We start from the raw sequence: 21,291 nt of genomic DNA, 5'->3' as shown, positions 1-21,291 counted from the left end.
CATGGAGTTTAATACTGTAAGTGATGCATAAATGGTTAAGTATTGTGGGCTGAAACTAGGGAAAGAGATACCTGAACTAAGAACTACAAGAGGCAGGACAAGGAACCATAGACACACGACATCCGTCAGCTCGGTAGTGCTCTTGGGCGGATTGTCCTGCCCCCCCAAGAGCTGCAGTCGGGAGCTGGGGGAGAAGGAGGAGCAGGCGCTGTGAGCTGAGCACTGTCCTGGGCTGACGGGAGACGGCTCTTGGTACTTACTGGGTTCTGGGCTTGAGGCTCGTCTACCAGAAAAAATGGGTTAAAAATCTCCATTGGCTTATCTTCTTTAGCACAGGAAAATTCCTCTTTGCCTTTACTGTCGTTCTTCCCAGAAACATCATTATTGTATTTGTTGCCACATAGAACTTGTCACCATCTTAAAAAGTAACTTAAGAACACAGTCATCATCTTCTGGAACGTGTCAGAGCCAGCCCTGCTCCCCGCGCTGCAGGGGTTCCAGTCAATCACGCCCGGGAGGCTGTTTTTAGAGCCCACCGCCCCCTGCCCGGCGCGGCCGCGGTGGCAGAGCGTCGCCACCACAGGCCGTGGGAGCAGGTGCCACAGGCCTGTGCTTTACACCCCTTCCATTTGAGGAAGGTACCTGACTCCTGATGTGTGTATATATGTATATTTTAATACCTCCCGTCTGCTTGTGAAACTTGTCTCATTCCCCATTTAGCTTTTATGCCCAAGACCGGCTGTGCTGTGGGCAGTGGAGCGCGGGCAGCGCTGGGCGCCGGGGAGTGGCGCAGAGGGGCTGGTGCCCTCAGTAGGGACTGCGCAGTGTCCTGTCCCCGTGCAGATCTGCAGAGGGGGCGGCGTGGGCGTTGGGCTGAGCCCAAGCGGAGGGGCGTGCGGCGTGGACGGGCCCAGCTGGCAGCAGATCCGCTGGCGAGCGGGTGCAGGAGCGCGGGTTTAGGTGTGGGCTGGGGCGCAGAAGGGGCAGAGCTGCCCACGCCTATGGGCTTTCCACAGCTGCACCCCCTCGTCTTTTGTACGGCATGTCTCCAGGAACAGACCGGGAGGGTCCCGGTGGACAGCAGGATGACCGTAAAATCTCCAGAAATTTAACAGTACAACAATTTTTCAGTACGTTCTTCACTGGATGCCAGAAAACCAGAGCAAAATAACAACTAGCCGGCACAAGATGTTCTTAAGAGCATCCTTACACGCTTTGCTTAGAGCTATCAGTGGGAATTTAAGCACCTTGTGTAATGGGCTTTCTTGCATCTGCAGCTTTACGGGAGGGTGGTTGGGAGGGAACGTGCTGGTTTACGAGGGGCCGTTGGGCTGCCCGGCTGCGGCAAGAGCGGCCGTGCCCGCCGGCCCAGGGGCAGAGAGCAGCAGCATTAGCGCCATAGGCTTATCTGCAGGGAGAAATCTTTACCAAAAATAACCCATCCGCTGTGCTAGATACTGGCATTTTTGTCATGTTTCAGGGATTTAAGTTGGACACCAGACAAGATTAAAGACCTTTTTACGTTATTGTGAACTCTTCACCCAGACTAATTGTGACTAACCTTTGAATGGCTTCTTGGATGCACTCTGGTTTACTCTTCTCTTATTTAAACATGTCCCACGAAGTGCAGAGTGCCGATGGCTGATGGCAGGAAGGCTTTGTGGAAATGTCCTCTTATCTGTAATAGAGAGGAAAAATTTCTGGTTTGGGCTTTTTAGCATCCCTTCTGCTGAGCGATGTGTGGTGGGTAAGGCCTTGACTGTTGGTGGCAGTTTTGAGGTACCGAAAATTGAAAGCAGGTTCTTTCTCCTGCTCCTTTTTTAATCTGACCTTATTGTTAGAGTTGTGTGTGAATACCCGTCGGTACGCAAGGCGAGCTGTGCCCAGGGCGGTGGTCCTTAGCGTGGCCCCAGTGCGGGCCTTTGGGCTGCATTTCTTTTTGAGATGCACTTTTTAAAAGCTGCGTTATTTTGAAGCCGCAGCAGCCATGAGGAAGCGGGTGCAGAAGGGTCTGGCCCGCAGGGCGGGTGCTGAGCTGGGGAGCTCCAGCCGCGGTAGGAGCCGTCTGATCCAGTGACCCCCGTCACCACCGCGCTGGCGGGGCTAACACACATACACCACGTCAGGCTGGTCTCGCAGGGATCAGGTTGACCAGTTTTATATTAAGCCACCACATATGTGTAGCACGAGTGGCTGTTTAGAGAAAGCCTCTTACTTCCCCTCCCTCCCCGCCCCCCACGGCTTATTTCTTCTGTCGGGTGTCATGGGGGCTGGCAGCAGGTTCACCAAGTCTGAGCTCTCCCAGCTCAAGGTCATTGGGATTGTTAAAATGTAATCTCCTTTTCTGTACTTATACTTTCCTACAACTTGCTGTTCTGCCTTTCTAAAATTAAACTGTGGAGCAGAAGGGGGCACGGGAGCTGGGGCGCAGGCCGGGCCGCGGCGGGGGCTGAGCCGGCTGCACCTCACACACTGAGCCGGGTGCGCTCACACGGTCAGTTCTGCCTCACTGACAGGAATGGAAGCACACACTCAGTGTATAGACTAAGTTTTGTCAGTCCTGAGGCCTAACAGCCCTTTTCTTACTCCACTGAGGACTGACGGGTCCATCTTCGGACTGACTCCCACAGGTACCCACTGACCTCGGCCCTCCTTGGAAAGGACGGACAGAAGAGAACCCGACTGCAGCCCGGCTGCTGGACACGGCACCGGCTTTGCTTTCCCGAGGAGATCTGGGTCTCTGCCACTTTACTGATTGACTTGCTAATAGCTCTAATGAGTTACTGGTTACATTTCTGTGGTGCGAAGGATGGGGAGGTGAGGTGATACCAGGTGGCGTGACTTGGTGGCTTATAGTGGGATCTGGAATGGCGCCGCTGCCTAAAACAGGGGCTGCGGCAGCTGGGCTGGGGGCAGGAAATGCGTCAGGGTAGCTCAAGAACATCGCAGTAATCCCGCTTACTCCAAGGCTGCGTAAAAGTGAAACATGGACCAAGTGTTTTCACAGGAGACGTTGGCTTTCCCTTGCGCTCCACGGGGACGCATCCCCTTGCACGCTGCAGGGCACACGGTCATCCTCGCGTCCGCCCTGCGCTGCCACCCGCCCCGTGGCTGTTCCCCGGTCACTGTCCCTTTTACAGCTGTTGTGTCACCGCGAGGCCGATGTCCTGGTCCAGAGCCGCCCTTGTGACACCGCTGAACAAAGATGCTGCTGTGTGAGCTGCTGCTGCGGCGGGAGGAGCCGGGGGCGCTGCGTAACGGTCGTTATCGGCACCGCGGGCCGGGCTCTGCGGGAGCGAACCTGCCCCGGGCTCGTGCTGGGACACTGCGGTTGTGACATCCGTTCCGGGTTTGGCTCAGGTGACCTGAACCCCTGGGGTTCTTGTCCTTTGGAGTGTGATCTCAGGTTAGGAGTCCAGGAGAGCAGATGTTACACTGTGTTTCCACTGCCTTTGCGCCTCCTGCGTTTTATCCGTGTGGAATCATTCAAGAACAGGGTTTTGGGACGGTCTTACTCCTGCGTCTTGATGGTGCGGGTGTGCACAAAAATGAAAAATAACACCCAGTGTCAGGTGGAATAGCTGTGCTTTGTTATTCTGCTGATTAATTACAGCAGAACAAGACAGTTCACGCAGACGTCACTGAACTTGGCTCTGTTGCGGACCTGCTTTGTGTTTGCTGATCATTTAAACTCTTGGCCTGTCCTTGAGCCAGCTGTGGTTTGTTTCATCTGGTTCAGGGCACGTGACAGAAGACGCGGGATGCGTTTCTTAGACTTCTGCCCTCTCTTAATTGATTCTTTTTCTTTGCTCCATGCAAGTTCCAACAGTTGGCACTGTGACCCCCAGCCCCGCGCCGGGGCCGCTGCTGCCGCTGCCGCAGTCCAAGTGCCGCAGTCCAAGTGCCGCAGTCCAAGTGCCGCGTCAGGGCGCAGGGCACGATCTGGGTGCAGAAAGGTGCGATGGCTGAGGGACATCCAGCCACATTCCAATTGCATTTCTAGTCGGAAGTGGGGTTCATTATTCTAGAGGCTTTCAAGCTTTTTGTTTCCAAACAGTGAGACACACTTTTGCGTTTCCCCTTCAAATAGCAGTTGAAACCCTTTTATACAGCACGATTCCAGGAGCTGAAACCTCAGGAAAGAGGCCAAATATTGTGCAATGTGTGAGCTCACTGTGGCGCAGGCAGCACCGAGGTTTGTTTAGGCAAAACCTTCAGGGAAATTCCTGGGTATCTGGGCTAAATATCCTGGTTTTGTTCATTAACCACAACTGCTGTGGACTCACACCGAACACTTGGAATGGGGAGGAGCAGGAACCCCCTCGGTTCCGTGTCAGGAGGTGCCAGGTCAGTTCGTGCTCTGCACTCCCTGGGATCTCTTGTGCGTGATCTGAACCTGAGCGCCTGGGCTTCGCTGCACTAAGACACCGAGGGGCTCTGCACAGATACCTTTCCAAGCGTGACGTGGTCAGGCTGGTTCCCTAACAAGGGACAGGTTGCTTGAGCTCACCATCTCTTTGTCAAAACATTTAGTTTTGTTTAACAAAATAGGTCATTTTCCTCACTGTTTTTACTTTTCATTTCCCTGCTGAGAAGCCAGACATCTTTATCGGACATCTTTTCAGGTTTTAGGCTGGTTTGTTTCTGACTGCCGTTTTAATGAAAAAGTTAAGCCTTCATTAGTAACTTTTCAAAAATATCAAGTGAAAGATTTCCACGAGGGGAGGAGAGTGTTTCCATCAGCTCTAACCCGACCGCAATCCCGTGGAACACGCCGGTGACACGGACACCGGGGCACGGGCCGGGGCCCCCGCAGGGCCGGTGCCGACCCCGCCAGCCCGGACAGACGTGGCCAAAATGAGCGAACCATGAGTCAGAGCAGGCGCTGAGACAGTGCTGCTATTTACAGCGCGCCGGGTGACACCCGTATTTATATCTGTGGATTCAGAACCATGTATCATCCTGTTTGTGTGCAGAGAATACCGGAGGAGCTAACCTTAGATGCCTTACTGGAAATGAACGAGTCCAAGGTGAAGGAGACGCTGAAGCGCTGCGGGGCCCGAGACGAGGAGTGTTCGCGGCTCAACGGGGCGCTGAGCTGCCTGCGCAAGGCGACCGAGTCCGGTACGGGCGCCCCTGCTCCCTGCCCTGTAGAATCATCCGCACAAACCCTCGAGACTTGCTTTGGGGATATCCTGTAACCAGGGTCAGGTTAAGCCCATCTTAGAACGTGAGACCTGATTTTAGCCTTGGAGCTACTATAGCTACAGATAGGAAAGGAGGGTGGTTACTGCCGTTCTGGTTTTTAAGGTTACTTTAGCTGATGGGGGTCAGGGTAGGAGAAACAAGACTTACACCTTGGCCAGGCGCAACGCTGGGAGAATAAACCCCTTAGAGCCTGGAGCGGCACGACGTGGTACACGTATATACATTGGCTTTTCTCTTTCTTTTTGTTGTTGAGCAGGAGGGGAGTTAAAGGACGACGTGCTGGTGAATCTTGCTGAGGCGCGGCGGGAGAGCAGCTCGAGCACCGCGGCAGAGCCGCCCTGCCCCTCGGCGTCCCCGGGCGCCCCCGCTGCCGTGCCCCCCCGCGGCAGCAGCCCCCAGCCGCGCTGCGGCGCCGCAGCCACAGACTCTCCTGCCCCCGCTCACGGACCTTCCATCTATGCAGAAAACCTCCTGGACCCCTTTGCGTTCTCCGCGCACAGCGGCAGGTTGACCCCCCGGCCCCCGCACAGCGTCACCGTCACCCCGCCATCCACTCCTCAAGCCAAGCGGCGGCACAAGCTGAAGCCCCCCCGGACTCCTCCTCCCCCCTGCCGCAAGGTTTTCCAGCTGCTCCCCAACTTCCCGGCCCTCACCAGGAGCAAGTCCCACGAATCACAGCTGGGAAACAGGATCGACGAAGTTCCTCCAGTAAAGTAAGCAAGACCCTTCCCTCCCCAGGCCAGGGGCTGCGCTGGTACCGAGGGGCGTCAGGGCCCGGTTCTGACTCGGACAGCGGGTGCCTGTTGCCTCCTCGTGCTTTCACTGGCGTCTGTATCAGTGGGACATTCTAAGATAACTAGAAAACCTGTTCTTAATAGTGCACTTTACTTGAAATGCATTTGCATTTATTTGGAATCGCCCCTGCCGGGGATGTCGGGACGGCTGCTGCTCTTCAGGGGCCCCAACCAGTTTTTCTGAAGCATCCCCTAGCCAGTTCCATATACTGTCATTCTTTTCTGTCCTCAGATGTTCCTCACAGTTCGAGTGGCTGGGTCTTGTTCTGTTTGTATCTGAGGATGTTTGCCAGCAGCCAGCACCAGCTTTAGAACCCTTCTCTTGCAGCTGTCCTGTCACACGATACGAACGTCTAAAACAGCGTTTTGGTTTTTCTTTCTCTCTAGGTTCGGTAAGACATTCGTACAGGGCCGTCCTCGCTTCATTGCTCAGAGGGAAGAACGTGTCCTTGTCACCTGTCTGACATCCTTTTGTAAAGTATAAAAGTCCCAATGAGGACATTGTAGCACCACACATATACGTAATGCCCCTTAAAACAAAAATCCCAGGAATGACTTTCAGGAATGAAAAAGTATAGAAAGAAAATTGTAAAATGAAAATGCGGGCAGAAATCTGAGCATTTCTCTGTGGAGAGCGATAGAATTTATGCAAAAAATAAAACGGTATTAGGATAAATTTAACCAGGGCAGAAGAATGTTGGTGTTTCTGTGCAGACAGTCACATTGTCTGTTCTCAAGCCTGTGCTGTGGGCTCTGGTGAGTCTCATTCAGTTCCAAACCTCGTTACACTCGTCAGTGCTGGTCAGGAAGGGTCTGGCCGCGGTGGCCGATGCTGACGGCGTCCGGACAGTCGCGTTCTGATCAGCTCAGATGACTGTGCGTTTGGCACAGCAGATGCTCCTGGGAAAAGCAACTAGTCATCCCAGCCTAGTCCAGGACCTCGGAGGCCACAGCCGCCTGTCAGAGCTGGGATAGCGATAGAAAAGCGGCTGGTGCCCTCTAGGGCCAAGGAAGAGCCGGGCTCCTGTGCGCGGTGGCAGCCCTGCTGGGCCGTGCCCCAGCTCTGCAATGTGGCTGTAGACTGAATGCAGGAAATGTGCCAAATTCTTGGTATTTGAGAGTATTTGGACCGGGGTTTGAAATCTGAGTCTCCGTAGCGGCAAGTTCAGCCATCTCCCACGAATCTTTTTATTCTGCTGGGTCGCACTGGCCCTGTCTATAAAACGGAGATAGTAATTTTCAGTGTAAAAGCGTGTTCTGAAGTCTAGTGACGCTGCATGAAAACTGGGTGACAGTATTTGTGGTAAACCAATTGGGAGTAAAGTCTGGCTTTCCACTTTAAGAACGGCCTAGACCTGATCAGATGGACTTCTGTAATCCCTAAATGTAAAACGTAGTGATTTGGCAGGAAGATGGGAGAATTATGAGCCTGCCACCAAATCTCATCTTACACTGATAAACAGATGTTTCCATATGAACACAAATAAGCGAGCAGGATGTGGTAGCGTCCCAGCAGAAGGCAGAGCCGTCCCAGCTGTGCCGTCAGCAGTGCCACAGCCACTAGTGCTGTGTGGCGGCGATGGCTTTGGCTCTGTCCGCACTGTACGGCACCGGGGAGGGACGCTCTCTAACCCTCCCTTTGTTCTCACCAGAGCTCTCCCAGGGATCCCCCCAAACGGTACGAAGAGACTTTGGGCTGGCCGTCACCCACAGGTGAGCGGGATGCACGGGGCAGCCCCGACGGCTCCGGGACGGGCTCCGGATCCGCCTCCTTCAGTCACCAGTTCACGTCTTTCCCCTCCTGTCTCTGCTTAGGTTCTCTACCAAGTCTTGGTTATCCCAGATTTGCCAAGTCTGTCAGAAAAGCATGATGTTCGGGGTGAAGTGTAAGTACTGCAGGTGAGCGCACAGCGATGGTCTCTCTCGGAAGAACTTGGATGTGATTCATAGCGTTTGCCATAATCCATCTCCCGCTGCCACGCGCTCGCAGCGGCGGCGCCGTTTTCCAGCCAGCTTCTGAGGCGGCAAAGGGCGCGTGGGCGCAGCTCGTACCCGCAACGCTGGCACGCGGATGAACCACGTTGAGTTCCCACCACAGGCTTCCCAGCTGCTCGTGGGCGGATCTCGTAGCGGGAGCTGGACCCCGAACAGCAGCGAGGCTTTTAGCTTTTCCTTCTCCGCGTGGCTGGTTAGTTCAGAGCGCTGGGCTGTTAGTGCTTCACTGTCGCTGCAGTCAGGGAAGGTAACGACACTGAAAATAAATCAGATGCTAAGATATGTATATGGCTTTCATTAGCCTAATGACACACATCATAGCATTCTTCAGATGAATGCTGCTGCTCTGGGGCCCGAGTGTTCAGAACTCCCTCTGACATTAGCATAAGAATTACAAATTAAGGGTAGGCTTCCTCTTTTTGGGAAAGAACAAGTCGCTATTTAACATGTAATATTTCCCTTTCAGATTAAAATGTCACAACAAGTGTACTAAAGAGGCACCTGCTTGTAGAATATCCTTCCTTCCCAGTAAGTGATTTTCTACAAATCCTTGGTATTTCAATGTAATTGATGGTATCACAAGAACAAAAAGTCTGATTAAAGCTTTCTTCTCCCTTCAACCTGTTTTTTCAGTAGCAAAAATAAGAAGAACAGAGTCTGTCCCTTCTGATATCAATAACCCAGTGGACAGACCAACAGAACCCCAGTTTGGAACCCTTCCCAAAGCACTAACTAAAAAGGTAGGTGTGGCTGGAGTCTGTGTGTGCTGAGCGGAGCTCACTGCGCTGCCGCTGGGGACGGCACTGTGCTGCCGGCTGGGGACGGCACTGCGCTGCCGCTGGGGACGGCGCTGCGCTGCCGGCTGGGAACGGCACTGCGCTGCCGGCTGGGAACGGCACTGCGCTGCCGCTGGGGACGGCGCTGCGCTGCCGGCTGGGAACGGCGCTGCGCTGCCGGCTGGGAACGGCGCTGCGCTGCCGCTGGGGACGGCGCTGCGCTGCCGGCTGGGGACGGCACTGCGCTGCCGCTGGGAATGGCACTGCGCTGCCGGCTGCTCTCCAGCACTGCGCTGCCGCTGGGGACAGCTTTCCTCCCTCTGCCGCTCTGGAGGCATCCGCGGGAATTCCTCCTGTTTCTTGTTTTACCACAAGTGACTTTCCTTGCTCTGCAGGAGCATCCGCCAGCAATAAATCACCTGGACTCCAGCAGTAATCCTTCTTCCACCACCTCCTCTACGCCGTCTTCTCCAGCTCCTTTCCAGTCTTCCAACCCTCCCAGCGCAACTCCCCCCCCAAACCCGTCTCCTATGGGCCCGCGGGACGGGCGGTTTAACTTCCCAGGTAAGGGCAGCTTTGCCAGCCCCAGCTCAGGAGGCCTCTGTGCCAGCCAGGGAGACGACGACTTTGTAGGTAGTTGCAGGTTTCAATCAAAGTGTGAAGGCAAATCTTGTTACCCAATCAAAGAAAATGGTCTGTCCTTAACATCTGTAAGTGGTATTGACAAGACACCTTTGCAGGAGACGTTGAGGAGTGCTGGCCCCTTTCCTAAGTCTTTTGATCTTTATATTTTCTCCTTTTCCAAAAAGGACAAAAAACAAAAATCATAATGTGTTTCGTCCCTTTTCCCCTGGTGTGCAATGTACGGCGCCTGCGGTGCTGGGTCACCGGTGCCTTTAAATCCTGAGTAAGGAGAGCAAAATCAGAGCAAAACCTGCAAACAGATCTGGGCTGAATGACCTCACCAGTCCCTCCTAGAAGACAACCAGCAAACAACACCCATTTTTAAACCCCTGACATACATGTGTGTTGGAGAAGAACGTACCCTCTGTACTGCACGGATTAAGGACCCAAATGTGCAGCTTTACTGAAGTTGGCAGATCAGACGTGCGGTTCCCGGACCGTTGGTTGATCAGACGTGCGGTTCCCGGACTGCCGGTTGATCAGACGTGCGGTTCTTGGACTATGTGTTGATCAGACGTGCGGTTCCGGGACTGTTGGTTGATCAGACATGCGGTTCCTGGACTGTGGGTTGATCAGACGTGCGGTTCCGGGACTGCCGGCCGCTTGGTGTCAGCTGCCGCAGGCTCCCCCAGTGCATGCGCTGGCACCCGCCTGCACCAGGCTCATAATCTACTAATCTGTTTCCCAGCAGCGCGTTGAGACTAATTCATTGAATGCACACGGGGCACTTCCTGACCATCCTCTAACCTGGTTTTGTTCTCTGTTTGTTTGTTCTTTCTCCTGGTCATTTTTTTGCTGTCCTTTTTTTAAACCAAAAAGCTGCCTACTACATTCAGCATAGACAACAATTTATCTTCCCAGGTGAGTGATTGTTTTAAATCTACTAACCGGTTGCTGCTGCCCAAAAGTAACTTGTTTGTAAACTTTTGCATGCTGCGCAAGAACAATAATTCTGCTTAAAAAAACAGAATCTGAACCAATTCAAACTTTCTCTTGCCTCATTACATAATTCAGGCCTCTCTCCTAAGATGAGGTAGTGCCAGGATTTAGCTCCCAAGGTGAAACATTGAATGTTCAGCAGCTCCGCAGGGTGAGCGCGGCTGCGCTGGGCTGCCAGGGACAGAGGTTTACTCTGAATTGTGGAAGGATTTGCGCTCCAAGCTGCATTTCCCGGGGACACTGGACAGGCTGAGTGTAGTGGGAATACATGACCTGCAGTACAGACTAATTTAAACTTCCCGGTTCTGTGAGGATTTAAGTGTTTCGGGTTGTCCAAGGCAACCTGAAGGCATGTGAGCAGGTCGGTGACAAGGACTGACCTTGAAAGTCGTGACAGAGGAACAGGTGGCCGGGCTGGGCTGGGGCCGGACAGCGAGGACGAGGAACCATGAGCATAGTTTTAAATGAACAGGAGTATAAGATCATCTGGTCTGTGGCCAAGTTTACTTTATAATTCCAGAGTAAGAAGCAAATAATCACTATTGCAGTCTTCAAGCTTACACTCTAAGAGATTGAAGAATAAAATGTGTATCATAAATGTTTCTGCTTTCCTAGAAATTCCCAGTCCTGCACAAACAGCACATCCTCCGGAACCAGCTGCAGACACTAAGTAAGTACAGCTTTAAATTGGTTTATTTGCACAGTGTTTACCCAATAACCTTGCGGTCAGTGCGAAAGCACCACGGCCTGAGAGCTGCCGGGATCGGCTTGGTCATCCCCATCTGATAAAGCTGCGTGGGGTACTTTAAATGGGACAGGAAGAAGTCAACACCTTTGATCCTGAGTTACAGTGATGTGTGCGTTCCCCGGGTCAGAAAGGACAGATGAAACGAGTTACGGAGCTCTACGGTGAAAAGAGCTGCCGCGAACACCTCCGCAGGGGTCTGAGCGGCGGGCGCGCGCCGGGCCGGTGTCGCCAGCTCCCGCGGCGGCTCCTCGCGTAGGCGCTTCAGGGTAGGAGCAGGAGCGTCGTTGCAATAATGCCACCGCTCCCCAGATCAATGCCGAATACTTAAGAGCTGAAGATCACTCAACGCCTTTGTCCCTCAGTTGCCAAAGATTAGAAAGCCCTTGTCTGTTAGGTGGAGCAGTCATTGTGTTTTTCTCTGATCTACTCTAATGATATCGGGATCTGTTCTCTGTTGGTTCCTTACACTCCGCTAACGGCACACGTGGATATGCAAACGTCATTTTCATGGTGGTCCTCTCTTCTCTCGTTAGTGCCGATCAGCAGCCGGACGCGGATGGAGTTGACTGTGAAGCAGAGGTGGGTTTTCTGCTTTGCTGTTCTGTACAGTCAGAAATGTTGTGTTGAAAGTGCAATAAAAAGTCGTGGCCCTGTAGTTCTGGGTGCAGGCGACAGTGCCTCGCCTGGGCTCCACTGAACTCTGCACTGCACAAATCTCAGCTCAAAACTCGTGGTTTCTGGAGCTAGGCTGAAACAATGAGGTACTTGTGAGCACTTAACCTTTTCTGATCAGGCTGAGATGACACTGTTCCCATTTCTGGTTTGCTCGGTCGGCACAGTCGTTTTACGGTCCAGGAGCTTGGTCAGACGTGCACAGCGAGCCCGGGCGCTCGCCAGCGCAGCCGCTGCTGCCGGCCCTCCCGGGGCACCCCGGCTCATTGTCCCTTCTCTGTTTGTGAACAGGTGGAAGAACCAGAGGCTAATAAATCAGAACCTGAAGATGATGAGGATGAGGTGGAAGATTTGCCAAACAGGCGGCCACACTTGCAAGGGATGATTTACCGCAAACCCAGCCAGACCAGCGTGTACCTGCAGGAGTGGGACATCCCCTTCGAGCAGGTGGAGCTGGGGGAGCCCATCGGGCAGGGCCGCTGGGGGAAGGTGTACAAGGGCCGCTGGCACGGGGAGGTGGCCATCCGGCTGCTGGAGATCGACGGCAACAACCAGGACCACCTCAAGCTCTTCAAAAAGGAGGTGATGAACTACAGGCAGACCCGGCACGAGAACGTCGTCCTTTTTATGGGAGCGTGCATGAACCCGCCTCACCTGGCGATCATCACCAGGTATGGGCAGAGCGTCTTAGGATTTTTTTAAATCTATATATAATATAACATTGAGATCATATTTAGTTCTAATATCTGAAAAGAAACCTCTCAGTGTAGTCAGGAGGTGGCAGACATGACTGCAGTCTGTGTTACCAGAGTTTGGGATTCTAGGGCTGGCTCCTTTTAGGGAACATATATTTTTTGGCAATTTTCTTTTTATTTTTTAATTCTTAAATAGTAAAATTCAAAAAGCAGGAGGAAAAAAAAATAGGAACGGGCTGTTCCTGTGTCATCAGCCAAGTGGCAATAAAGAGAAGTGTGCGGTTCTCTGCAGCGGTGAGCAGGAGCAGCCGCGGCCGGGGCTCGGGCTGGGGAACCGAACGAACGGGGCTCTGGGGAACCGTGTCGGCGTCGGCCACAGGTCCCCAAGTGCGCGGGAGCAGCAGCTCTGCTGCATGTCTGGGCCCCACACGTGGGAACACGGCGGGTCCCTGCGCTGCTTCCAAAGGGTGTTTCCCAGCGCTGGAAGCAGGATGAGGCCATCAGCGTGATAAAGCAGCTGAGCAGCCAGTGCCACATTTTGATTTTCCTCCTGTATTTTAAAGACCTTTTAAGGGTTGTTGTTCTTCTTTCCTGTAGCTTCTGCAAAGGAAGGACGCTCCACTCGTTTGTACGGGACCCCAAGATATCCCTGGATATTAACAAAACCAGGCAGATAGCGCAGGAGATCATTAAGGTGCGTGGTGTTAACGAGACATGGCGTCCTGGGCAGCGCGGAGCCCGCGCTGTGTCCTCACGTGCAATTGATTCTCTATATAGCGGGATGAAACGGGTGTTGGAAAGCAAAGCACGCCCAGAGTTAGGGGCGCGGGAACAACAAGCGGCCGTTTCCAGCTCTGCCTCTGTTTCCCAGGGCATGGGGTATCTGCACGCCAAGGGGATCGTACATAAGGATCTGAAAGCCAAGAATGTTTTCTATGACAACGGGAAGGTTGTGATCACGGACTTTGGATTATTTGGAATTTCGGGTGTGGTTCAGGAAGGAAGGTAAGCGGAGGCTTCAGGGTTTGCTCCACTTCTAGAATGACAAATAATAATCAAACAGGGAGACATTTTGCTGCATTACCCGGTACAAGTGAGCGATGTCGGTTGCTTTAGTACAAACACACGTTTTTGGAATATGCACTTTTTCTTTTTTTTGCCTTTTTTTTTTAGCAGAGTTCTTTCTGCAGGTTTGGTAGCACATTGCTAGGAAGTTCTGTGTGGAGTAAGACTCGGAACTAACAAAACTTTAAGCCCAAGAGTGAGCTGGAGGGTTGGGCTGACACGTGTATTTTTTAGTATGGCCAGAAAATGAGAAAGGAAATGTCAGCAAAAGCATTAGAGTGAATGAAGTCCCAGCAGCAGGCTGAGCACGGATCGGCCCCGCGCTGCCGCCGCGTGAAGCAGCAGCGCTTCAGCACCACTTTCTTTTGCATCCAGGAGGGAGAATGAACTGAAGCTGCCCCACGACTGGCTGTGCTACCTGGCCCCCGAGATTGTCCGTGAGATGGCGCCGGGGAAGGACGAGGACAAGCTGCCTTTCTCCAAAGCTGCCGATATTTATGCCTTTGGGTGAGAGGAACGCGCTGGCCCAGGGAGGCGGCTCCAGAGCCGAGCCCCGCGCGCGCTGCTGCTCCAGGCGCGGGATTCCAGCCGGGACGGGTTGTTCTCACCTGCCACAGAAGTCGGGGCGGGAGGTGTCGGGACGTGCTGCACAAGCCCAGAGCTCGGGGGGCGGCAGAGTGTCGGGGGCTCTGTCTCTGGAGAGCGGGCAGAGGCTCAACCTGTCTGTTGTTGCAGGACTGTGTGGTATGAGCTGCAGGCAAGAGAATGGCCCTTCAAGAACCAGCCCGCGGAGGCGCTCATCTGGCAGATCGGCAGCGGCGAGGGCGTGAAACAAGTGCTGGCGACTGTCAGCTTGGGGAAGGAAGTCAATGTAAGTACCCAGCTGCAGGAATCCTTCTGTAGAGCTATTGATCAGGAAAGGAGGGAACTGCGTAAAGAGGAGATTTCTTTTACTCTGATTATAACCCTAAATGTCTGGAGAGAGAACAGCGTACAGCGGGTTAGACACTGAGCCTCTGCACGTAGCGGTTGTGTAGGAGCGGCCGTCCCCGGGCCTGCGGTACAGTGCGTGACGGCAGCGATGTCGGATGCCCGTGGGAGCTCCGCTGGCCTCCTGCGGTCGCAGAGCTTGGTCACTTGCTTGGTCTGCACAGCTGAGCCGTGAGCTGAATGCGGTTTCCCCTGCAGGAAATTCTGTCAGCGTGCTGGTCGTTCGATCGCAGTGACAGACCCAGCTTCACCGTCCTCATGGACATGCTTGAGAAACTGCCAAAACTGAACCGGCGGCTCTCCCACCCCGGGCATTTCTGGAAGTCTGCTGAGTGAGTATTTGCTGCTGTTAAGAACATTTGTGCCACTCGGAATTCGCTAACTGATCGTTTCTGTGCTTTGTTTTGCCCTCCTGGGGGCTGCCCGGCCTCTGACGGGGCAGGACCCGTGTGCTGCGCTGCTTGCCCGGTCACCAGGAATTATACAATTAAACCTGCATGCTTCAGCCCATTAACATCCTACTTTATGACATATCCACCCCCTCGTTCAGCAGCTCCCTCTCCAGCAGCCCGGCTCTGCGCGCTCCCGTGCGGACGGTCACACCGCGTTGGCCCTGACGGAACTGCAGGTTCCGCTTCCCGTCTGGGCAGCCGGTTCTGAGAATGCTCCATTCCAGAGCAATTTGCCAAGGGATTATTTTGGATTAGTGTTTCCATAGGGAGCTATTCTGGAACAGCTTGTGGACCTGCAGAACGATGTGTGGGTGCTGCCCTAATTATTTGTCCCTGGATAGACGGACTGACATCCCCTTCACCCGCACAAGTGGCTCCTGTCAATTTGTGTACGCACTGGTACTTTTTCTCTGCTCAAAGCATTGAACAGGGGAGAAGTACTTTAATGTCAGTATTAACGATCGGCATTGACAGCTGAATTGGTGCTGGTGGAGCAGGAAACGCGGGCAGCTGGGTTGTTCCTCCCTGCCCCGTGCTGCGTTCGGGGCGCTGGCGGCCCTGCAGCCAGACCTGCTCAGCTTCAGAACCCCGCGCACGGCCAAACCCCCGGTCACACCGCTGAGAAACCTCGCACTAACCCCGCGCTTTATTCTGGTGTCAGCTTTATAATACGTAATTCTCAAGGGCTTGCTTTAAATAACTGAAAACTAACTCTCACGGTGTCTTTTTCCCTTCCCTCTCATATTTCTTTGTAGGTTGTAGCTACTGGTGCAATAACGGGCTCCACCTTGCATGCTTCCATGTGTTGTATCCTAACCGGCAACTTGGACAATCACCTTCTATTTTAAAAAGCAAAAACAAACCACGAAATTAACCCACGGACATAATCAACACTTTACCCGAGATCTCATTTTCTGCCTTTTCCGCTTGGCGTGGGCTGTTAGCTTGAATAACAACTCCTGTCTGCAAGAAGTCACTGTCTAACAACACGGCCTTTCACCCCGGTCACCTCTGAGGCTGCAGCCCCTCCAGGCAGGGGCTCCCGGTCGCTCGACTAACGGGTGCTGGGTGTCCTGCGGTGTCCGGGCTCTGCTGAGCCCCGCAGGTCCGGGGCTGCCGCCCCAGGTTGTGCCGGCACCGCAAGCGCCAGCCCGGCCGTCGTGGCTGCCGGGACGAGGACAGTCCTGGCTCTGCTGGCGCCGCTGCCCGGCCCTGCGGCGCCGCGGGGCCAGAACCGCCAGCTGGGCTCGTGACGGCGCCGGGGGAGAGAAGAGGAGCGCGAGAGCTGCTCCTCCCGTGCACATCTCCCGCTTTCAATGTCATTATTTGCCTCTGTTTACGTCTCCTACTTAGCACCATGTCTGACTTAACACTAGGGGTTTTCTGGACTTGTAGGTACCACAGCAAATGTGCCTTTGTAGAAAAGGTCTTTTTTCATTCTTTAGCAGTTCATGATTTTGAGAACGATCTTGTTTTGGAGGGGAGAGGAAAGGGACAGCGGAACCGAGAGCCAAGCGCCAGCGAGGGCTGTGCTGCCCGCAGGGAGGACGGGCCCCACGTTCGTGCTCACGTTCCCAGGCTGCCCCGCGCGTGTGGGACGGCGTTTTGGGGTGAAAAGTGTCAAACTATGTTAACAGCTTTAGGGTGAAGGAAAAAACATCTTTACGCACTTGCTACAGTCTATAACGAGGAGCAAATGGGTTTGGTTTTCTTGGGGGGCTGTTTTTTAGTCAATTGACGTACCTTGTCAAAACACCCCTTTGTCTTATGAAGAAAATCCTGTAAGTCATTTTTTCCTTCCCTTGGACTTCAAGGAAACCAAGTGCCTGCTGAAAACAAGCGCTGGGCCCCTGCCCACCGTAGGTACCTACGAAAACCTCTTGTTTCTCCAACCATAGGCAAATCAGATTTGCGCTGTATGTTTCTATTGATGAGGTTACCATAGATAAGCTCAAGTGTTTGCTGCTGAATTACTTAAGCCTCTTTTCTGGGTGATCTGAAGTTGTATGAGATCAGAATCCAACCCAGTTTAGTTCCTTTTATAGGACTGTAGCTTTGTGAGAAAAACTAAGTAACTCTTTTCCCTCCCTTCTCCTCTCCCTCCCACTCTTTTCAGCATTAACAGTAGCAAAGTTGTCCTGCGTTTTGAAAGGTTTGGCTTGGGAATCCTGGAACCCAGCAACCAAAAGATCTAGCCTGGGGTGTAGTTCTTGTGCTAAGCGGTCTGCCCAGTACACACCGCGTCCGACGGCTCCGGAACGGGCGCAGCTCACGGCCCGCGGCGCTCCGAGCTCTGGATTCCGCCCGGGCACCAGCGGTTCTTTAAACAATGTTTACATGATACTTCTGTGTGAACTATATTTTTTTAAGCATAATAAACAGTGAATCAAGTTGAACTACAGCCATTCTCCAATAGCACTGAGAAAAAGAACCATCCCAGTTCCCGTGTGGTGACCAGGAGCGCCCTGCGCCCGCCGCCGTGCAGCGTTGTCGGCCCGAGAAGGGGAACTGGCCCGTTTCAGAGCGGCCGATGCCTCTGGTACCAGGGCTGGGGCTCCAGATCGAGTTGTCCTTTCATTGAGGTAAAAATCCATCTATTGCATCGTGATTTGCCCAAACCGAGCTCTGGGGTTTGTTCTGGCAGGTTGCTCTGAGTACAAATCTACTGCCGGAGGGTTTCTGAGCACGTGGCTGTGTCTCTGTTACAGACTCGAGCACTCTTCCACGCAGAACTCGCAATAAAAGCCACTTGTTCTCATACAATCCTGCAGGAAGCTCAAGGCGTGCAGCCCTTTATAAAAATCAAACCATGACTTATTACAGTGCTGCACATGGGGCCTGATTCTTCTCCTGAAGTTTCAGGCACAAGTTCTAGTCCCTTAAACAAGCAGCATTTCTGGAAATAAAACAGTGACCAACCAGATTTGACTCTTCCTGCCCCAATCACCATCTCACTTGTAGAAGAAAAGACATTTCCAGAGCTGCAAGGAGGGCAGGACAAGGGAAAAACCAACACAGACACTCTTCATATTGCTGAGATAGTTCATTAGGGCTCTCTGGAAGTCACCCGGTTTCATTTCTGCAGCAGCAGAATGTTCCAGCGTCCCGGGCTGTGCCGGGAGCGCTGAGCTCTGTCCCGCGGGTTCGGCAGCAGCCTGGCGTGGCACCGCGGTGCTGCTGTGACCTTCCTCTCCTCCAGCTCTGCAGAGCACTTAAAGCCCCTCCGTACACTGTGTGTTTAACCCGCACCACTCGGGTCCTTCAGGACTTGCCTCTGTTCTCGATAATTTTGTGTCAGCGGTTTTCAGCAGAAGTTGCTTTCCCAGCAAATACTTTTTAAGTAACAACAGCACAACACAAGCCTAAAGTGGGGAGAAATGTGCTGCTTTGCACCCAAAACATGACGAACTCATCGGCCAAACCCTCCACGGGCCGCCCTGCGGGTCTCGCCCTGCAGAGCTGCACAAGCTGCAGCCGGAGCAGCCGCCGGGGCTGCTCCTCACCCTCCAAACACACGGGTCCTGAACGCCGGGATGCCCAAAACTTGCAGTGTGGAACCAGTCACCCAGCTCACAAATACACAGTTTCCTTGCTGCGCAAACGTGCAAGAACCGTGCTGGGAAAGCAATATATTCCCTATTTTTTTTCTAATCAAATGACTGGCTAGGAGACGGACAGCCAGCCAGATTAAAACAAAGTCATTTTACAAACCAACAACCAGCCAACAAGTGATCACCCGTTTTCCCAGCTCAGAGGCAGGGCTGGACCCTCCATCCCTGGTGCGGAACGCTGCTGGGGGCACGAGGGGCTTCAAAACCTGCCCTTAGCAGTGACATTTGGGATTCTAATTCAACCCGACCTTGGGTTTGGGCTCAACAGCCATAAACTGCTCTTGGAAGCAAACCCCCGGCAGCGGCGCGCCGGAGGGGACACGCGCCGGAGGGGACACGCGCCCGTCTCCGGGGGTGGTGGCAGCGGCTGGTGCGGGACGGGCGGAGGAGCCGCCGCGCTGTGCCCGGGGCGGCGCTGGCTGGACGATGCTGCTACAAAAGCCACACGTCAGTACTGAATGTAAATGGAGTCTGTAACACGGTGAAAATGGACACGTTTTCTTTTCAAATGTGATGTAAACTTTGTACAGTAACAAATTTTTTTTTATATTTTCTATCAACTGAGTGTCTTCCAGAATTGCTATTAAATTAATTAAAAATTGTTAGTATTAACAACAGTTTCTGTATTAGTTTATGCAACCAGCAAAAAAAAAACAAAGAAGAGAAAAGAAAAGAGGGCACTCTATGCTACCGGAACTCTGGATGTGTAGGAATCTTTTCAGTGAATAAATCTTTGCTCTGGATAAAGCAAACGTTACACAATTGTGGTTTCACCTTTTTCCCCTCCATCTACCTGTGGCCAAACTGCCACGAGCAGGTTCCCCGCCCAGGCCCAGCCGCGCTCTGGGCCCGGCAGGTCCCCCCGCGTTTCAGAAGACACCTTCAGAGAGGAGAACCGCTTTGCACAACTATAACACATCATTGCCATGAAAAAATAATCTAAAATAAAGCCTCTCCCCTACCTGAACTCCTCCTGAACTGCTCCCGAACTGCTCCGGCTCCCCGCAGCCCTGCTGCAGAGCTCCTGCTGCAGAGCTCCTGCTGCCCGCTCAGCTGCCCCTCATCACCCCGTCACCTGGGCAGCCCCAGGGGCCCCGCGCTCACCCAGCGCAGCTCAGCTGGGCAGGACCTGCTCCTCTGTCCCACCCACAACCTCCTTTCCCTCAAGGAAGGAGCTTAAGTTAATAGAAGTTACTTAGAAGTGATTACTTTGAAAAGACTCCCGAGGCACAAGGAAAATCCTGGCCAGGGAATTCACCTTCATGTGCAGAGAGAGCGGGTTGTGCAGCACACGGAGCATATTGGCACGGATGAGCACGGAACTTAGTTCTTCTGTTTGCTACTTTTGTTGGGCTCATTGGAAGCTCAGGACTCAGTGAGCCCTGGGCTTATTGCGAACTTTCTTCATAGAAAGTGCAATTGCCTTGTTTCATTTCCCCTCCACCCCAAAAAGCCAAAAGGCTAAAACCCCAGTTGAGCGCAGTCTGCACTGACGCTCGGGGTTACACGCTGGGTGCCCATCAGGACCGGCCTCTCTGTCCTTGTACCTGCTGTCTGATTGCTCCTGTTCTGCCGTCACTGTCCACACTCCTCCATCTGTACTGCATCCTTATCTTCTATCTAAGGCTGTCCTGAGGCACACATGACACACACTGCAATACACGGCTCTGTTCAGGTTGGAGACTCAGCTCCTCTTTCATCAGATTCCAGCTCCTGGAGACAAGGATGACAAGAAAATCTCACCGTAAGCCTTTTTAGTATGATCATAGAGCCCTGGCAATTCTAGAGAAAGAACTAAAAGCTCTGATGGAACTACAAGGCACAGAAAGAGCCCAAGTTAAAATATAACCAGGGCAAAATATACTGCTCTCATTGCTATTTTATATTGTTGCTGTTTGCAAACCGATCTCAGTCCCTGGTGCGGATTCCCCCTGCCCCGCACGAACCTCTCGGGACCCCTGGAGTGGTGGTTGGAGCCCAAACCCACTCCACCAAACCTCACATATTTAATCCACGCCCACTTGTTTGTCTCAATATAAAGGCATCTTTTATTAAAAACAAATCAAGTACATCAGAGCATAGAATTCAAATGTACAAAGTGCTTTTGAGTTTTCTGAACCGTACTCCATAGGCTCTGTAACAATTCGGGTTCAAGTACCCGAATCACACAAAGCAGAACTCAGAGCTGCTGCCCCCACACACACGTTCCCTGGCGGGGTGCGCAGCAAGCGGGAGCACTTAGGAACCATTATATTATTATCTTGTTTGCAAATGTTGCTTCAGATTCAATAAGGTGTGTGACTGTATATTTCCAAGTGACACAACCATCCGTTTGCTCACTTGAAAGTGAAGATACTATGCAGAGTAAAAAAATCTGATATAAATAAATTCAAAGATAAACAGTACATTTCAAAAATTACATGGTAAAAAACTCTAAATTTTCTTTGTATTTACAAAAAATAGTAGATTTATACTAGTAGAAACAGTATTAAAATAATTTGCATCTTAACTATTAAGATAATCTATTAAAAGAAATGTCAGAATAAATAGCAGCAAAAGTTAAATTTAATATTTTTTTAATTAAGGCTGAGGTTTAGAGGTCAAATCCTACAATCGTATACATGTGTATGATGCCACATGTATAAGAAAGAGGATTTGACCC

At 52.6% G+C, this 21,291-nt stretch overlaps 1 protein-coding gene across 1 annotated transcript in view; it reads left to right on the top strand.

The window, feature by feature from the left end:
- KSR1 (kinase suppressor of ras 1) overlaps positions 1–17,213 on the top strand; it is a gene marked incomplete at both ends in the record, with an annotated part of 45,297 nt that extends 28,084 nt beyond the window's left edge. The window contains 18 exons of the mRNA XM_080356991.1: positions 4,977–5,124; positions 5,465–5,921; positions 6,390–6,394; positions 7,655–7,715; positions 7,818–7,901; positions 8,464–8,525; positions 8,631–8,737; positions 9,169–9,337; positions 10,277–10,318; positions 11,012–11,066; positions 11,678–11,723; positions 12,108–12,487; positions 13,109–13,205; positions 13,383–13,516; positions 13,952–14,083; positions 14,312–14,447; positions 14,765–14,898; positions 17,135–17,213. Coding sequence (XP_080213117.1) covers positions 4,977–5,124; positions 5,465–5,921; positions 6,390–6,394; positions 7,655–7,715; positions 7,818–7,901; positions 8,464–8,525; positions 8,631–8,737; positions 9,169–9,337; positions 10,277–10,318; positions 11,012–11,066; positions 11,678–11,723; positions 12,108–12,487; positions 13,109–13,205; positions 13,383–13,516; positions 13,952–14,083; positions 14,312–14,447; positions 14,765–14,898; positions 17,135–17,213 — 2,328 coding nt within the window. The remainder of the gene's footprint in view (positions 1–4,976; positions 5,125–5,464; positions 5,922–6,389; positions 6,395–7,654; positions 7,716–7,817; positions 7,902–8,463; positions 8,526–8,630; positions 8,738–9,168; positions 9,338–10,276; positions 10,319–11,011; positions 11,067–11,677; positions 11,724–12,107; positions 12,488–13,108; positions 13,206–13,382; positions 13,517–13,951; positions 14,084–14,311; positions 14,448–14,764; positions 14,899–17,134) is intronic.
- Between the last annotated feature and the right edge of the window lie 4,078 nt (positions 17,214–21,291).

The sequence above is a fragment of the Nesoenas mayeri genome, assembly GCF_963082525.1.
Source record: "Nesoenas mayeri genome assembly, chromosome: 20".
In the NCBI taxonomy this organism is placed as follows: Eukaryota; Metazoa; Chordata; class Aves; order Columbiformes; family Columbidae; genus Nesoenas; species Nesoenas mayeri.
The sequence above is the reverse complement of the archived record's forward strand: the minus strand, read 5'-3'. Positions and strand labels throughout refer to the sequence as shown.